Source organism: Mobula birostris, chromosome 3, assembly GCF_030028105.1.
Source record: "Mobula birostris isolate sMobBir1 chromosome 3, sMobBir1.hap1, whole genome shotgun sequence".
NCBI classification, from domain to species: Eukaryota; Metazoa; Chordata; class Chondrichthyes; order Myliobatiformes; family Myliobatidae; genus Mobula; species Mobula birostris.
Window position 1 is genome coordinate 185,303,199 of NC_092372.1, and position 18,787 is coordinate 185,321,985.

Here is an 18,787-nt window from a genome sequence, read left to right on the forward strand (position 1 = left end):
CAATGAATACAGGCCCAAAGCCGTCAAACACGTCTCATACGTTAACTCTATCATTCCTGGGATCCTTTTCTGGACCCATTCCAATGCCAGCACATCTTTTCTTAGATAAGAGCTCCAAAGCTTTACTCTCATCTTCTCTCTATACCATGTCACCATTGTTTTGATCAAATTCATGGTTCATTTTTCATTATGATGAAAATTTCTTTTCAGGGTTAATTGGACCAAGCTTGATAAATTTTTCTCATAATGCAGTCCTCTAATTGTAGAGTCAGATTTGCATCTCCTTATGGCAATGCAAGTTAGACATGCATAAGACTATATTCAGTAGTCAGGTTAGGTTTGCTCTGGTTGTGATTAAAATACAGCTGGTCAATATCACTTCAGAATCAAAGTCAGATTTAGTAACACTAACATACAGCATGAATTTTGTTGTTTTGCAACAACAGTACAGTGCAAAGACATAAAAAAATATAAATTACCAAAATTAGTGCAAACAAAAGGAACAATGAGATCATGTTTTTGAACTCATGGACAGTTCAGAAATGTGCTGATGGAGGCGAGGAAGATGTTCCTAAAATGTGGGTCTTCTGGTGGCTCCGGTGTCTTCTCTCTGATGGGAGTAACAAGAAGAAGGCATGTCCCATATAATGAGGGAACTCGATGGTGGACGCAGACTTCTTGAGGCATTGCGATTTGAAGATGTCCTTCCTGGTGGGGAAGGTCATGCCTGTGATGGGGCTGGCACAGTCTCTAATCCTCCGCAGTGTCTGTGCATTGGAGGTACCGTACCAGACTGTGATACAACCAGTCTGAATGCCCTCCACCATATATCTATAATCCTCTGCAGCATCTGTGCATTGGAGGTACCACACCAGGCTGTGATACAACCAGTCTGAATGCCCTCCACCATATATCTATAATCCTCTGCAGCATCTGTGCATTGGAGGTACCGTACCAGACTGTGATACAACCAGTCTGAATGCCCTCCACCATATATCTATACCATATATGTAAGTGTGGTGACATACCAAATCTCCTCAATCTCCTTAATGCTGGCATACATTCTTTGTGATTGCTTCAATGTGCTGGGCCCAGGATAAATCCTCTGGGATGTAAATGCCCAGGAGCCTGAAGCTGTTCACCTGTTCCACTACAAAGGGAACTTCCAAAGACATAACAGTTTTATTGTTAAAGTGCAAGAGTACAGAGTACCCATCATAACTAAATCATTGTCTTGATACACCTAACCAGATATCCTTAATCTATTGCTGTCTTTTCTAAAGGCTTTTATATTGGATGATAAAGGCTGAATACCAGGAAGTTCACTAATAAATAAAATAGCTGAAATATAGAGAGCTTTTGAAGATTTATTTCAGTATAACAACCAGACTCCGGATCTCCGGACATCTTCTATCGTGTTAAAGCACAACGACTATATTAACTGGTGTAAAAATATGAACAGATCAACTCCAGATTGATCCTCTCCACCTACCGACACTCAAGGAGATATCTTCTTATCTGTGCTTTCAATTAACACTAAAATTGTCAAGTATCGATTTAAAAGCCGGTTTATGCGCCCTGTGCGGTGATACGGTTACGTTGGGCTTGTGTTAATTAGAATAACGCTTTGCGGAAATGAGTTAAATATTTTCACTGTATTAAGTAGAATATTACGCTTCTACTCTTCTATTTTTTAAATATATCTGAATCAACGGCTGCTAGATGACTGCAACCAAGTGGTGAGCAGATTTTTCACTAGGAATAAAGCGTGCCGTCAGCCTCCCGGTTCAGTTCATTGCTAACACTGTCACATCCATGTGGATCAGCTGAGCTCGATCACGTGGCTCCGTGTCGAAGGTCAGTCCAGCACAATGGAGCTGCCAGAGTATGCTCTGAAAGGACTGCAATTGCTGGCCGATCCCAGCCATTTCTCCGACAAAACATTCCACATTTTAGTGGAAGCGGCTTTCGCGAGCCTCCTAAACCCGCAAACCGACGGAGCAACTTTGAGTAAGCACGTATTTCCGAGCATTTTGTAGGGTGGCAGGGCGAGGGCTGCTCTTTTTCTTGCTGATATGAGTGCAGGAAGGGCACGGTTGGCTGTTCCTTTGCAAACTGCTCGCTATCGCAATGTTCCCGAATCCAGTTATAAACTTAAATCTGTAAATATGGTTTATTTAGTAAACGGGGTTCTGTTGACTGCGGCTCTTGTCTATGAGCTGACGGCTTGATGACGCAGAGTGCATGTTGAGTCTGAATGTTTTCTCATTGTTGTAAATGAATATCCTGGGGCCTAATACATCAGGATTTCATACTAGACATGTATTCTGGTTAATTTAGACTGCCTAACAAAGTATTTAAAGCCCAAGCCATGTAAGTAAAGATGTAATAGTGTGTGAGTATTGAAGGCCACGGTTTGACAAAACAATTCGACATAAATAAAGAATAAAAGGTGTTAGTTTTCCAGGAGAATTTTTTTTTTTTTTGCTTTTACAAAATGTTATTTCTGCCCTATCCAAATGTTAGTCGCTAGGAGGTGAAATGATTTTTTAAAATGTGGAAATGTTATTGAAAGTCCATTTCTACCCTTGTTGTGCAGATCATGTAGAACTGAGAAATTTGGACTTGACTTTGGTGAAACAATGCCATGTAGCCATCGCAACCTGTGTGTTGGAGGCAGGAAAACAAAACGCTGACATATCGACTATAAGGTTAACATTTCCTGGATTTATGAATTTCATGTTTTCGGTTAAGTATTCTTTTTGGTTGTGGCGATGTTTTGTAACTGACATTATTTAATTTCAGCACGTTGTTGGAAGACTGTGGATTTGGAGGAGAAAGAATAGACTTACTTTGCGCAAATTACCAGGTTTGGCCTCTCTAGTATACGATAATCTTGCTTTGTAAAATTGTTAGGATTTCTGCAAGTTAAGAAGAATTTGTCACGAGGGAAAAAAGCAATTCGACTTGCCAAATGCTTTAAGTTAGTTTTATTTTGTTGACGTCTTCGTGCCTAATAGCCAACGTGATCATTGTTTTTTAAAATGTCGAGTTGTAATCCTTTAGCTCAATGTGCATCTGTCATGACAGGTTTTGACAAGAGGTGATGCCGCTAGCATCTACATATTTTATTTAAAACACACAGTCACCGAAGACGTTATTATTTTAGCTTTGTTATTACGGCTAAGTTCCTGTATTTCCTTTTTATATTTAGAAGAACAAAGGTAAACTGGAAACCCTACTAGGAGGGTGAGTGTTAATTACAGTTGCACAGCTGGTCTATAATACAAAACGTCAATCTGGTTCTATGTAATTCCGTGTTGCATCTTGGGTACTAGGTTCAAAGTGTTCTAATCTCGTTAATATAAACAGTTTAGATTCTGCTCTGTTATTTATCTATATGATACCTGTGAATCATAATTACTTATTTGACGCAACCTAACAATTATTTTAGCGCCAGAGAATTGGTGATTGGGGATTTTTGGAGTAGAGATGAATGTTGTCACTCCACAATCGATATGAGTGATAAACTTTTGTCTCTCTATGTATGTCGACAGTACGTGGTTGCAGATTTAGAAATTTCAAGTATAGCCAGCGACGGGAATCTAAATCGAAGTTAGCGTATTCGTACTTGAAATCACTTTTAAGTGTTCACTCGAATACAGTTACAAGTATTGTCTCAAAATTAGGCAGTATAAGGAAAACTAAAGTTGTTAAAAGATGCAAGCGACATTCCTTGAGAATGATCTGTTCTGTGTTGCTGTCGATGATAATGGATCGTCCGATGTCCACTGGCACATTTCCCTCTATACATAGTTTTTAAGGCCTCCTCGCCACAGGTACAGTGACAGCTACAGATGCGATTTAATTGTAGATAGAAACTTGTGCCGAAATGTCTATTGGATAAATTCAGTTGTCAAACCTCTCTTGATTTTAGTAGAGTGGGGTATGGTGCATTGGGGAAGAGGGTAGTAGGGATGATATTTTGTACAATAATTACAATTCTACGTATAATGTATTGATTTTAATTAACTACATTACAGCTTGGGGAGATTTCCTTCTCACATCATTGATGCTTCTTGGCGCTTGGAATATCACATTAGGGTAATAAGCTGGTTTCTTCTTTGTGTACTTTCCGAATAGCGGGACACTTTTCAAATTTTCTAATTGTTCAACTCCGACTAAAATAATTTTTTTAAATTGCAGAACAACCATCTGCATAAAGTTAATCAGCCAGCATATCTGTTGACATTAAATGTAGAGGTAAGGGTTAAAACTAACAGAACCCGTTTCAGATACTGTATTTTGTAATTGCTTTTTGGCACAGTTTAATACTGTGATAATCATTTTACAGAATGGATCCCAACCAGCTCAGGACGTTACTTTTAGTTGTACAATGGAGCAATTGCAGGTATTCTAACAAAATATTGCACCGGTTTATAAGATTATGTGTTCATTTCTTTTTTCATACCTTTATGAAATGTTTCTTGGCTAAATACTAGAGTTAGAGTTTGGCCAAAATCACAGGAAGTAGTAAGACTGCAGTCGGTTGAACAAATGCTAAAAAAATGTAATTGTTATGCCTTTTGGGAAAGCAACACCAATGACCAATGTATATTAGGAGTTAAAGGAAGTTATGATTGTGTAAGGTACAAGTAGAATATCCAGTTATGAAGATACAAACGCGCTTTTTAAAAAAATGAACCATTTTGATTTTGTTTCATCTTTCTTTTCGTTAGACATTGAGCCGCTTCCATTTTCCCCTTATTATAGTGATTATTTTCATGTACCTCTGTACACTGTTCGATTGAAAAGAGAAGTTTAACGGGAACTCCAAACTTTAAAAATTCTGCTGATTTGTTTTCCAAGATCTGATTATTATCCGCTCACTAAATTTACCTCGCTACAGTTTCACCTTTCCTAGTATTCTCCACTTTGCATCTTGTGTAATTTTATAGAACAGATTACAGTTTTAGTAAAGGAATCCTTTGATTCTTTGCGACTTTGATTGTATTTGAGTGCAGCTTGTTAACTAAATGTGAAAACTCTAATCATTCTGTAGAAACTTCGTGCTGATAAATTCAAATTTACAAATTTTCATGCTATTACCGTCGCTGTTGGTTATCCACCATTTGATAGTCCGACGAGCTGCCTGTTTTTAATTTACAAACGGCACAGCGGTCGGCTTTTTTGCAATGGAGGTTTATTACGTGAAGATTTTTTGTAACCACTGAATACAACAGAGTAAATTTTGTTTTTGCCCGATAGAATCATCTGCTCTGGAAAACAACAGCTCAACAAAAAACTGTTTTTGATCTTTGTAGCCGCAAGCCTAGATCTATTTTTTAAAAATTATGGAGTTTCTGGCACTTTGTTTCAGCTTTGCAACAGCCCACAAAAAATGTGGAGAAACGACACAAAGTCGCAACCATTTGACTTGTTGTTTCGGCTTCAATACGGGAAATACTATTGCATGCTTACGAAACCTGTGAACATGGTTTGCATTAAAATGTTCATTTTGATATTCGAATCTATTCCCGGAAAGAGACTTAATATGGTTGTCTTTAATAATTCACGACCCCCTCCCCACCCCCACCCCTTTCGTCGGTGAAATAGATTCAAATCTTTTTAATTTTTTTTAACTGTTCCCTTTACAGGATCTGTTGGGGAAGTTGAAGGACGCGGCTAAAAGCATGGAGAAGGCGAGTCAGATGTAATTGATGGAGCTGTGGGGACCGCGATTGAACTCCAAGCTGTGGGTGGCATTAAATGAATCCGCCAAAACCTGCGCGCTTCCAGATCGTGTACAAGCGAAGTGTACAGACAAGCCATAAATAGTTCAAACGTTGCATTTGACTAAACGTATAAAATTCTTGCCTCTACGTCATATGAAATGAAACGCTTTTGAAGATGAAGACTTTTGCTGTATTAGACTTGAATATTTATAGAATGACCAATATTTTGTACTTAGCTCGTGTTCAGCTGTAAATACTATACTTTTCTGAAATAAAGATTCTTATGACCTGAGATTGCATTTGTTGTGTTCCTTGCACGTTTTAGGTTTTTAAAAAATCGCACCTTTGCCGCTTCCAAGCTAGTTACATCTCGAATTTATCCGGCATCTTGATTGGAGCAAACGTAGATCATTTTCCATATGGCTGACATAGTCGAATTTAATATATGTTTTAAAAAATTGTCCTGACGTTAATTAAACATATACATTTGAGACAGAAACTGAGGGAGGGAGCAGTTCGCAAGGACCGATTAACTCTATTCCAGTTATAAAATATTGTCCAATACTTAGAGAATGTATTGTCTTCCAATGCATTTACTTCTGCATTCACAAAAACTGTTTCCTTGCGCCTATGATAAGAATGGGCTATAATTGCAAGTTTAAATAAAAATAAGTCACGTTCAAACGCCTAACTCGAATTTTTCTCTGCTTCTCGCATTGGGATTAAATAGTAAAACGTACTAAAACTTTATTAGGCAGTTCAATTGTACGTATCTAAAGATAGTACTGTGTTACCTTCAATACTGTGCTCTTCTCTCTCCGAAATACATATTTGTGTCTTTAATTTTAAATTTTACAAAAGATTTCACGGGTATATTTAAATAAATAGGCGAGTTCTATGATTTTTAAAAGAAAGGGGCTAGATTTTCTATCAGTCGGAAAGAGCAAGTTCGTCCATGCAATATATAAGGCAATTTCAAAATTTGGGCTAAAGTAAAATCGCCTTAATCCCAGTTCTATGAAGTTTCTATGCTTAATCATGTATCGGTCTCTTAGTTTATAGTTTAAACATATTGGCATTGCGTTTTATTGCTTGGGTAATCTTTTTAATAATATGTGTACTAACGTTGGAAGTTCACTGGTGTATTTGGTCTTCTGTATCCTGCATCGAAACCACTATCGCTTTACTATGCCGGGGTGTACGTATAGATTTTTAAAGCGTGTTGATATTGGTCGAATGCCGCTTGAGCTGGAGCTGATGTGCGAAGCCGGTAAAGGGTGTATTATTTAGTGGTTTCTTTTAGGGGTAGATGGGTGGTGAGGGCGGTGCGTGGAGGCGGGGGAGGGGAGGGGGTCGGCTCTGATTACACCGACTCTAATTCCCAGGCCACCCTTAAGGAATGAGACCACGTGACGGATTGGGGCGGTCGAACTCGAGCCATTTTGGGGACGGTGTCAGTTTCACGGCACCCATCACTGGGCTTCGGGGGTATTTTTTTCTCAACTTCTACAACCGGGAACAGCCCAGCCGCCTCGCTGCCTCGGAATCAGGTAGAATCGACTGAATAAATATTGCAAGAGTACGGATTGCGCCCTGCCAGTGTGGTTGCGAGCGTTGTAGGGCAGGCGTTTAACGAATGTTATTTTCTCGCTCGCTCTCTCCCTCTTCTCTCTCCCCCTCTCTCTCTTTCTCTCTCTCTCTCCTTCTCTCCCCCTCCCTCCCTCCCTCTCTCTCTCACTCTCTCTCTCTAAGCTGCAGCCTCTGCGATTGCAATTGACAGCGTCTGCAGTTCATGCAAGATGGCCGCTTGGCTGCTATTCATTTTTTCCTCCTGATCTACAACTTTCATTGTTTTCTGCGGGGTGCACGCTGTGGCCCGGAGTCGGCGTGCCCGGGGCATGGTGTCTCCAAGGCTGCACTGTCTAAGAAAGATCTCCCAGGTACATTCTGCCCACGGTTTGAGGCCGATTTCGCAGCTGGAAGTGCACCCGGCGCTGCCCCTCTCTCTCTTTCTCTCTCGCTCCCTCCTCTCTCGCTCTTAAGGCTGACAGCAACTCGGCGTCTATTCGCCGTCCTTATTTCCTCTCAGTTTCGTTATGCACTTTTGGAATTTTTTTGTTCGATTCTCCGCGGTGGTTGTGCCTACGGTTGTTCTGCTCGTTTGTATCGAGAGAATAATATTTATACTTTCGATCCTTGCAAGTTGGGAGGTTTGAACTGTGGCGGATTTTTACTTAGATTTCTTTGAAATCTAACCATGGTGGAAATTTGCTGCTGTGCCGTCGAAGCGTCATTACTCACCTCAGATATAAATGCAAGTTTTGACATCAAACAGGCAACCTAGCGAAACGATTTTATAGAGTTGGGATCCGGACAGGATAGGGAACGTGCTTGCATGACTGTTTGGGTGAAAAGTAGAGTGTGGTGTGTTTTCTGAACTTAACTTCTCAAAAGTACTTTGGATTTTGACGGTAAACATGGCGGTTGGTGGCGGTGCCCTCTCGTATTCCCGTACAGTTCTTGCGGTGTTAGGAGCAAATAAACAAACGTGAATCCCTTCAAGCTTTGTCGGGACCGACTGTTGGGGTGCCGGGCGGTTCGTTTCATCCGTGTTTATTGACATTTTATATTTTAATTGGGGATCAGACCTGTATCAGATTGACAGCAGCTATATCCAGAGAGAGCACGAGGTCTGCTGGATTTGGAATGAGTGGGAGTCAGTGTTTTCCCCTTTTTGTCCAGTTAGATTTATTAGTGCTTTCCGAGAACACGTTGGCGGCGTGTTCAGTCCTGGTCTTGTGTTTAGTTGTTGATGGCGATGATGGTGGTGCTAGCATCGGGAAGGGGAAGGGGTTGGGGTTGGGGTTGGGGTTGGGGTTGGGGTTGGGGTGGGGGTGGCTGGAAAGAACTGTTATACAATCTGGTTATGCTTTGCTTGTGTGGACACTGAATGTATGCTGAGCAGGGAGCCACTGATTGCCTTGGAAGCAAATCTTTTCTGGTTTATTCCGAGCAAGCAGTGATTGCAAAAGATGAGAAGTTGCCCAAAATAGGGTCTCCAAACGCGATGCTTCTGCTAAAATTGAAGAATGGTAATTTCTGCAATGTACTTGAGAAAGTATGCCGAAGACAGGAATGTGAGAGCCGCTGAGAGCTCCATTTAGACGAACACAATCTTTGTTTCTTATTTTCTTATTGAATGGTTGCTCAGGAAGATCATTGAAGGAAACCAAATTACAACATTCCCTGTATCTGTTCATTTGGATTCAGCAGCAGAAAATTCTATTTTAGTAAATGACCTGAATTTTGTTTGCACTGTGGTTTAGATTTATTGTTGCTTTCAAAAATGTGCTTCTGTATAGGGAGTGTTGAATATGTTATGATTGCGGCTACTCTGGTTTTGTTTGTTGTAAAGAACGTTTGATTTTATAGTGTACCTCCATACTTAAACCTCAGTCTTGGTCCTCGACATCCTGGTCATTGTTTCTGTTGGATATACTAGAACAGGGTATGCAGTGTTGAGAGGTAGATTCTCTTACACCGTGGCTTCAAGATCCATGCCTCAGTGGCATATACGTTGTTTATTTTCGCATTGTACTCGGATATAAAATAGAATTCTTTGTTGCTTGGAATTGGTGTGTGTACATGTCATAAGGCTAATTGTTTACCTTGCTGATAATAAAAAAACGTTGAGCTTAAAATATAAATCAGAGAGACACAAAGTCCCACAGCTGAAATGAATTATCCGGCATAAACGGAAGCCCACGGGTATGTGATATAAAACACGTGTGTTTACATGGATATATTTATGCTTTGGGTTGTCTATCCGTGATGAGGTTTTCACTGACGAAGTGGTTAATCTATTGATCAGCTATATCCACAGCCGTTCAATTGATCACACGTTGATAAGAGGAACAGATTACGGGTCTGATGTTGAGAGCGGGGCGTTGTGAAACACGTGGTTTGTTTTTATTTTGTTTTTCTCTCACTCTTTTGCCGAAAGGATCTATGACACTTGGTAGTGAGATGTTGCTAAGTATTCATATGCGGTTACGAATAGATACGTGCGCAGGGAATTGTATGACTTCCAAGTCATTGAAAGAACGAGTATTTTTTATGCCGTTCGAAACCTGAGTGGCGACAGACTATCTTCATACAACGATTATTCTCAGTAAATTAACGGAGATGCCATTGAGTTCTGTTTGTTGTGTAAGACTATCTGGTAGGATAATGAAAAGGATTCCACTGGAATCTGTATAACGTTTATATTTCAACGCCAAATGCCATACACAAAAAATAGAAATGCTGATTGTTTATATCCTGATGTTGTAGTTTGATTACTTCGAAACGTCGCGGGTCGGCGCTGTGGTTAAAATTTGTTTTATTAAATCTAATATATAAAACTGCTATGAATGTATTAATCTTAAGTATACATCGTGTGGTAGGGATAATAAATAAGTGGGACAATTAATTACTTTTTTCATCTGTCTGCTGGTGTCTGGTGTTTATTTGCCCTGGTTGGTTCTGAATATTTTGCGTCACAGTTATTTGCATGTTGTTCGTTTCTTGCTGGTTTCTTAAGAAAATCGAACTGTTTGTTTTTTTTAAACATTTGCAGAGGGCCAAATGTCCTCCAAAAGTTATGCGACGCATTGAATCCTTAATAATTCTTGTTTTCGGATAACATTAATTAATTATTAATCAATAGGCGTGCTCTATCAAAGTGATCCTCTGTTGGGAACCGCAGCTTCCCATTAGCTGCTCTGAAAAGGAGAGAGGCGTTTACAGAAGAAAATCGTGCGATCACAAAAGCCACTACTTAAAGCTAGTGTCGACGTGGAGACTATCTCAAGGAGAGCCAAAAAAAAACCGATGATGTGCGCTGTGTTGGGGCTCATTTGAAATGGCGGTGAGATTTGCATGTTTAGATTGCTCGGATTGTCCTGCGGTTCCGATTTAAGTTGTAGGTTTCAAATGTGCGATATTTCCACGTGATCGCCGTGGTCTCCCCTGCAGAAGCTCGCTCTATTTTCGGTCCTTTGGCGAAATGCCAAGTATAACCCAAGTTGCTATAGTAACTGCAAGAATTGCCGAGTATGGGCACCAGCAGACGTCAATTTGCCTTTTTGATCACCAAGAATGGTCCCCGTGTTGTACACGAGCATTATTTTATTTATTACATTTGTAACGGATTGGCTTTGGTAATATGCATAACATTGCTAATATAGCACCGCGATGTTCATTAAAATATTTCCAACGAACATGTAATTGCCGGAAATGGCTTTATAGAACACAATTCTTCCTGTTTCGCTTTACGTGGTGCTGGAGTATCGTTGGTTTAATGTCAAGCAGTAAACGTCTGATTGCGAATCCAGCTGCGATGATCCCTGTAATACAAACGTGTTTTGCTACTTAAATAGTTGCTTTGTCTTACTGCGAATTTTCATCGATGCCGACACGACTTGAAACCGCGAAATGAGCCCAAAGGCATGCAGATTTCATGAAAAGAAATGTGTTTTGGTACACTCGACTTGAATGTGATAGCAAAGTCTAGAAAATGAGGCGGTTTTTTTATCCTTAAACACGAAGGAAACAAAGGCAATAAGAATGATTAAGTGTATTGTTCATAATTCATTGTTATATACCTGCGTGTGGTTGCTTTGTGGCTGTTTTTAATGTAATAATCGCCGTTAGGGCGTCGGAATGGTTGCGTGTATTAGATCATAAAGTCTTTTTGATGAAGAGAACGATGCAGTGGGTCTTTCTCAATTGACCTCCTTCTATTAATCGGGACCTTCTTGGCCTGTGCTGCAGGGTTTGAACTTCAGCTTGAGAGTATTTCATTCAAAGCTACTTCAGCTTTCGGTGTATTAATAATTCTACATTGCGTTTTGTTTTTACTATTTTTCCAATTAAGAATAAGTCAGCCAAAGGAAGCAAAATGCCAGGCTCTGAATATTCTGATATTTCGCTATCATTTAAGCTAACGTGATTTCACAAATCATAATTTTCTGATCAATTGTGGCTTCCAAAGTAATTACATGTTTGCATATTGCTCTTGTACAGTCTGGCAGCTGCTTTATCTGACTTATAAAGTGGTACAAGTCCAATAATATCAAGACAGTATCTGTAATATGGATTGAGATTTTATTATTTTAAAAATGAGTTATGTTTCTGTTCAGCTTTCAGAACGTGGCCATTTTAGTCCAAAAATGCACCGTACAACACGAATCAAAATAACAGAACTGAACCCCCACTTGATGTGTGTGTTGTGTGGAGGATACTTCATAGATGCAACAACCATCATTGAGTGTCTACATTCATGTGAGTATTTTGACGTGCTCTAGTACAGAAGATCGTATACGTTAGAAATGGAAAAAGAAGTACCGCATGAGTTAGTATATTTCAACAAAGGTGCTACCTAACATTTCTTGTAATCTAAGCTAATATTGCAAATACTTTTTAATTACAGTTTGCAAAACCTGCATTGTTCGTTACTTGGAAACTAGCAAGTACTGTCCTATTTGCGATGTACAAGTACACAAAACGAGGCCCCTTCTTAACATTAGGTGTGTATTCGTGTACCTGTTCCGATAATGAAACGTCGTTAAATGTATGTGTTTGAGAAGGTTGACTGAGCAATTGTGCTCTATGAATATGACATACCAGTTAAATTGATAAAAATCAGAAATTAGTTGGTAAGAACTCATTTAGGCTTTTCACCAACATATTGTATGTGTTTATGATTGTTTTGCCCATTTGATATAGATATTTTGTGCACTGGAATCTAGGAAAATGATAATTTTTTTGTACTTAAAAACAACTCATTTAAAAGTAACTGACAATAATTGAATGATGAATGTATTGTTTTCATTTTCTGCTTGGGTAAAAATAAACAAAATAGGTCCAAGAACTGAGACCAATAATCTTTGAAGCTATTAATAAGTATTTTACTTGAAATAGTAGGTAACTTCTACCAATAAAGAAATGTTTCTACCATAAACTGAAATTGGAAATGTAAGCTATGTTATCTGACAGTTCAAAATGTTTCCATTGTTAACTGAATAAACTTGCTGCATATTTTGTTAGGTGCCCATATTCTATTAAAATTTCACAACCAACTACATTTACTTAAATTACTTTATTAAAAAAACTTTCAGTTACTGTGAATATTATCAAGGAGCCATGTGACTCAGCCAGTTCTTGGAAAGTTTAAACAAAACCATGCTGAACATATTTCACTTAAATTATTATGCACTGAAGGAAAATTGTATTTATTAAATAGTGAAAAAAGTTCCTATAGCAAACTTAAAGAATGTTGTATTCAATTGTTATAGACTGCATAATATTATGTATAAATGAGCAGGAATGATGCAAGACCAATGTTTTTCTGATCTGCTCTTAAAACAGAAGTTCCACTGCAATTTTCAATGCAAACATTTAATTTATTGAAATATCAGGTCTGTTTCTCATTCTGTCAGTTAGTACTTATACTAGGAATTAATTACCAAATGAATAAACCATATTGAAAATTCTTGTTGAACATCTTTAACAAAATCAGCAGAATGTACTTTATTTAAGATTATGTATCTCGATTTATGTGATATGTTCTAATGTACCAAATAGAGCAAAAATATGAAAAATAACTTGCATTGGGAATACACTGGGATGTTCAAGTGAAGTGGAGGAATATTTGGCACTCCAAGAAATTAATGCCATCAATAGTTCTTTTTCAGTTGTACACAATATTGATAATGCAATATGAATAATTTTATATACTTAATAAAATATTTATGTCCTGTTGTACAATATAACTATCGCATTTGAATTATCTTTAGGTCCGATAAGACTTTACAAGATATTGTGTATAAATTAGTTCCTGGCCTTTTCAAAGGTGAGTTAGAAATCTGGATATAAGGTGACTTTACATGTGAATTGAGTTTGTTTTTGTCAGCTGGATAACTAATCACTTCTGTCTTTTTAGATGAAATGAAACGTAGAAGGGACTACTATGCTGCTCATCCCTCTGCTGATGGTAACAATATGTTGCTAAAATATTGATCTTAAAAAATCAAACAAATTAGAAACTTTTGACAAAACACAGCATTTGGATACCATTCAGAATATTCTGTTTTTCACAAAATAATAGTTATACTTTTTAAAGATTTATTTGGGTTTTAGAGCAGTACATTTCATGCATGAGAACATTTGGTTATATTTAAAGCTTGGTGTACAGTTATTGCAAACAGTTTCAAAAGGCAATGTGTAATGAAATGGCAGCATGTTTCGAGTTAGAATGGATAATCTGCTGATCCTTGCTTCAATCATCTTTTGAACTAGAGACAAGGGACTAATTGTATGCTGTTACTAAAGAGTTGAGACCATAATTGTTATGAGGAAATTAACATTTTCATTTAATAAGAATAATTTATTTTGCCTTGTGACATTTACTCATTTGCATTAAACATAAAAAGATTTGCTACCTAATGCAGATTATATGGGCTGAAGAGCCTGCTTCTGTGCTGTAGTGTTCTATGACTCTTAAAAATAGAAAATATTTGAAATATGGACTACAGACATGATGATTTCTAATTAATACAGAGGCATTGCTTAATCGACGGTAAGTACATGAAAAAGTCTAAAATCACTCCTTTAATATTCTAAATTGTACAGCAGCAAATGGCTCTAATGAAGACAGGGGAGAAGTTACCGAAGAAGAAAAGAGGATTATAACAGATGATGAAATCATTAGTTTGTCAATAGAATTCTATGAACAAAATAAGTAAGTACTGTAATAGAAATAGTGCATCATTTAACTTTTCATAGCTTTGGATTTCTCTGTACTAAATTGACACTCTTGTGTAACAGAACTGAACGAAAAGGATCTGCAGAAAAAGAGAAAACTAAAGATGAGGTAATGTAGTAGGAGTGTTAAAATAAATGAGTTTTCCACCAGCATTTTCAATTTTGACTGATGTTAAGCAAGATAAACAGAGGGAAGTTAATATCCTTAAGATGGCCATTTTTATGTAATGAAGGTGGTTTTTGCTATTTAATTTCATAGTAATTCAGCTTTTATAAATGCAATACCCTCTACCTCAAACCTCATTTTTTTCCTTTCTTACCAGATGAATGACAAGAGATATTTACGTTGCCCAGCAGCCATGACTGTAATGCATTTAAGAAAGTTTCTAAGGAGTAAAATGGACATTCCCCATACCTTCCAGGTACATTGAACAATAATTTATTAAATGTACAGAGGAATGGTGATTTCTAAGAAACAGGGCTGAAAGTGTGAATAAAATAAGATGTTATATTTTAAATGAAGAATAATCTTAAAAGTTTTTATTCCCTATAGACTATTTCTGGCTTTGTTTGAAAGGCTGTGGGTTCAACTTCCGACAGAATATAACTAAGAAGTATTAATGCTTCATCCTAAGTATTCTTTATGAAGAGATTTAGAGACAGACATACAGCTTTGAATTGGTTGCACTTTATTTCTATATCAAAAATGTATTGTGAAATCATTGCTGAAACAGTTTTTATTTGAATAAATTGTAAGTCAGGATGTTGTTGGAGATATTTTCAAAATGTCGCCATCCAATTTTAATGGATGTGAACTCGAGTACAACCGTGGTGTTCATTGAGATAGCTTTTACCAATCACAAAGGATTTGATGTAATAATAATAGATTTGATGGATGGACAAGTGGTCAGTAGTTATTTGGAGGTTGACAAATTGATACTCACTTTATTGAATCTGGTAAATAAATTATTCATGACAGAAAGGCAAGTTTAAAACATTTTCAGATGTTGTCAAAGGATGGTTACGTAATGTTCTTGAAGATCTACTTTGGTTTTGAGAATTTTGTGATTTCCTATGTGTTAACCATATAAGACTATAAATTCTGGTGTAATGTGAATGCATATACTTGTTAGAAAAATGTGTGTACTTGTTTCATTCTTAACAATGTTAGTCTGTTGTGTAAAATTACCAGGACATCAAATTTTGTAATGATCAAAGAAGGAAATTGGTAAGTAGCACTGTCTCTAATATAGACATTTTTATTCTTTTACTCTATTCACCTTAGATTGATGTTATGTATGAAGATGAACCATTGAAGGATTATTATACTCTTATGGATATTGCTTATATTTACACATGGAGGAGGGTAAGTCAACATTCAATTGTCAGAGAAAATTTAATCCTTGAAATTTAATCTTTGCTGATGTATTTTTAATTTTATTTCAGAATGGACCACTTCCTTTAAAGTACCGAGTGAGGCCAACATGCAAAAGAATTAAGATTGGACATCAACAAGATGGATTAAATAACACCAGTGGAGATTTAGAAAGTGACTCCGGTAGTGACAAGGCTAATAGCCCATCTGCTGCACCATCTACGTCATCATCACTGCCCAGTCCTTGTACTCCAGGGCAGTCTCCACATCCACATTTCCCTCATATATCTACAACTATGAATGGCTCCTCCAACCCCAATACCAACCACCAAATCCCATTCAGCAAAAACAGGCCACGGAAATCATCTGTCAATGGCTCTTCAGCATCATCAGGCTGACGATATTCATCAACAAGGTAGAACTACGATACGTGAATGAAGACTAGTTCATACCATGCGACAATATCTAGAAATGCTTAGCATTCTGACCATCATTAATATCACTGTTTTGAAGTGAGTGGATATCTGGTTCAGAACAAAAATATGTGGCTTTACTACAAATGGTTTTGACAGTCCCTTTCTGCAAGACAGCTTTCCAAATTCCAGGATGCATATTTGCAATGGATCCATGTCACTGAAATGTACGTTACACATTTTGAGGATATTTACTCCCATTGGCATTGGATTTACTTAACTGCAAAGAAGACTATATTCTTAAAGTGGAAAATGAAGGAAGGAAAACTGGATGGGATACTATTGTAAAGATGTAAGCGCTGGAAGATAATTTGTATAGTTTAATTACACTGAAGTTTACTATAACTGTATATCAACATACTTTTAATTTTGCCAAAAATAGGCATTGTGATATTGGCTGTACAGATTAAATATAGAAGGATAGTGATTTTTCACAAAGATACACACTGAAAATGAATTTTAAGAGGAATGAAACATAGAAAGATGTATCCTTTGTAGCCATTTCACTGTGAAAAATGACTGAAAATAGATGTTGACATCTTTGGTTGTTAAATGTTTTCTCCTGCAGCATTTAGTATATGTACTACAAGGAAGTACTGAATCGATCAACTCAGAATAAAATTGTTTTAATTCTAAATAATTTTATACTTAAAGTGGGATGGACTAAGTGAATTGTCTGTAGAATAATAATATTTACTATGCTTTGTGATTCTATTGACTAATTAATTTCCCAGATCTTAAAAGATGCTGAATGAATTCAAAGGTATAGTATGTACATATGGTTGCCAAACATCCAATATATTCATCATACTCTCTATTAGCACATACTACCTTTGACAATTCAAATAATTATTTCTGAATATTTTGCCCCTGTATATTACCACAAACGAATGTGTATTAAGGTATATATAAATGTTTTGCTTGAAATGTTCATTTCAATTGTTTTCATTTAAATTGAACCTCCTGTCCAAAATAGCATTGACAACTTTTTAACATTTGACAGAGGTTATCTTGTTCATTGACAATTAAATGTACTTTACATTACATTTTTAAAAATAATGTTACTTGTTTGCAATGTTTTTTTCCTCTATAGACAATGTCATTGTTCAGCATTAAACCTGGTATCTATCCCAGCCATGCCAGTGTACAGTGTTGGGGAGGACTCTGAAAATGTAAAAATAGATCAAGATTTTAAAAATTCTAATGCAATTTGAAATTACATGGTGACTGTTAGTTTTATTAAATTATAGTGATTGAAAATCAGAAATAGAATTGTTTAAAATATTTCCATTCTCAAGTCTTTAAAAACTAAATCTCCAAAACTCAACTTAATTTGGTCCACCACAGAGCAATTAACACTCGGCACTTCAAAAATGTTTCAGGCAATTTAAAAGATGGCTACCTTCATAATAGATATAACCATGTAAAGAGTAATGTTCTGATATAGAGTTACCAATAGTTGGTAAGACAACTATCACACTGCAATTAAGGCTTGTAATTGCATAATTTTCTTGCAAAAATCTCTTTGTTTCTGTCATGATATGTTTAAACCAAATGACTGAGAGGCCTGTTACAACAATATTAATTAATGATGGAAAATGAAAGCTTCAGAAACAGCTGATTTTGTATTCGTGACATTTTTGTAGGTTTGTATTTAACACATCCAAAGTGACTTTCTAAATGTCACCTTTCAAGGAAGACATTTGAGCTGATTAGTGAACTGAAACTACAAGAACAGCATTGATTTAAAAGGAACGTTTTAGTTTTAAACTATGGTAGCAAACAGTATTTAAGAAGTGATGGGGAATTAAATACTGTCTTAAAATGCGTAATGCTGCCCAAGTCTACTTGCAACCGGTATATAATCGAGCAAGATAACCTCCCTTTCATCATGGTCGGCAGTATACACTTACCTTGCCAGACGCTTGATGATAATTTCTCCTCAAGGTGGTCAAATTCTGTGTGTGGAAAGCACGTGACAGTGTTGTTGTCTGTGTTTTGGCGTTGTTCTACTTTCGTTGATGCTGTACCCAAGTCGGATATTTTATCCTAAATTGAAAAAAGCACAATGCAACTCGTGCTTTAATTTTATTAAACGTCTATTAAAGTTAATGATTTTGAATTTCCTCTTAGTATTTATGTTGCCTATTTCTTCCGAAAATACTAGTGTTTGCGGAAACATTTCATTTAGCGCTTTTTCACCTAATTAATACTTTAGGAAACTGCATGTGAGCATTTCTAATGCTGCGCAAGTGACAGAAAGCAATGAGTAAATTGTATAAATCAGCATTACCTGGCAAAGAATATTGATGGTATAATTTTACCAAAGGAGAGAAGAGGCGTGAAAATTTAGCGTTGACTTTAAAAACGTAGAAACTATGTAAGTAAGGTGAGGATAC

General features: G+C 37.0%; 1 protein-coding gene across 5 annotated transcripts; it reads left to right on the forward strand.

Annotated features, from left to right (window-relative positions):
* The first annotated feature begins 1,844 nt into the window (after window positions 1–1,844).
* On the forward strand, window positions 1,845–18,484 carry bmi1a (bmi1 polycomb ring finger oncogene 1a). 5 transcript variants are annotated; one of them, XM_072253824.1, is made up of 15 exons: window positions 1,845–2,010; window positions 2,600–2,711; window positions 2,806–2,869; window positions 3,215–3,249; window positions 3,558–3,560; window positions 4,355–4,435; window positions 11,941–12,059; window positions 12,208–12,304; window positions 13,574–13,629; window positions 13,720–13,770; window positions 14,409–14,517; window positions 14,604–14,649; window positions 14,864–14,962; window positions 15,826–15,906; window positions 15,987–18,484. In XM_072253824.1, exons 1-15 carry the CDS (start codon window positions 1,872–1,874, stop codon window positions 16,311–16,313), a joined length of 1,419 nt encoding a protein of 472 aa, XP_072109925.1. In that variant the 5' UTR covers window positions 1,845–1,871; the 3' UTR covers window positions 16,314–18,484. The 5 variants fall into 5 exon arrangements, with proteins under 5 accessions (XP_072109925.1, XP_072109923.1, XP_072109924.1 ...); XM_072253822.1 differs by lacking the exons at window positions 1,845–2,010; window positions 2,600–2,711; window positions 2,806–2,869; ... (1 more) ...; window positions 3,558–3,560; window positions 4,355–4,435 and adding exons at window positions 7,172–7,285; window positions 10,444–10,644 and having other exon boundaries at window positions 11,918–12,059; XM_072253823.1 differs by lacking the exons at window positions 1,845–2,010; window positions 2,600–2,711; window positions 2,806–2,869; ... (1 more) ...; window positions 3,558–3,560; window positions 4,355–4,435 and adding an exon at window positions 7,172–7,285 and having other exon boundaries at window positions 11,918–12,059.
* The last annotated feature ends 303 nt before the right edge of the window (window positions 18,485–18,787 follow it).

What these genes read in the sequence shown, in the direction of transcription:
- bmi1a (XM_072253824.1), top strand. Translation starts at nt 1,872, where the DNA reads ATGGAGCTGCCAGAGTATGCTCTGAAAGGACTGCAATTGCTGGCCGAT. An exon ending in AACCGACGGAGCAACTTTGA is followed by an intron (nt 2,011 to 2,599) that starts GTAAGCACGTAT and finishes CTTGTTGTGCAG; the next exon opens with ATCATGTAGAACTGAGAAAT. An exon ending in ATATTTACACATGGAGGAGG is followed by an intron (nt 15,907 to 15,986) that starts GTAAGTCAACAT and finishes ATTTTATTTCAG; the next exon opens with AATGGACCACTTCCTTTAAA.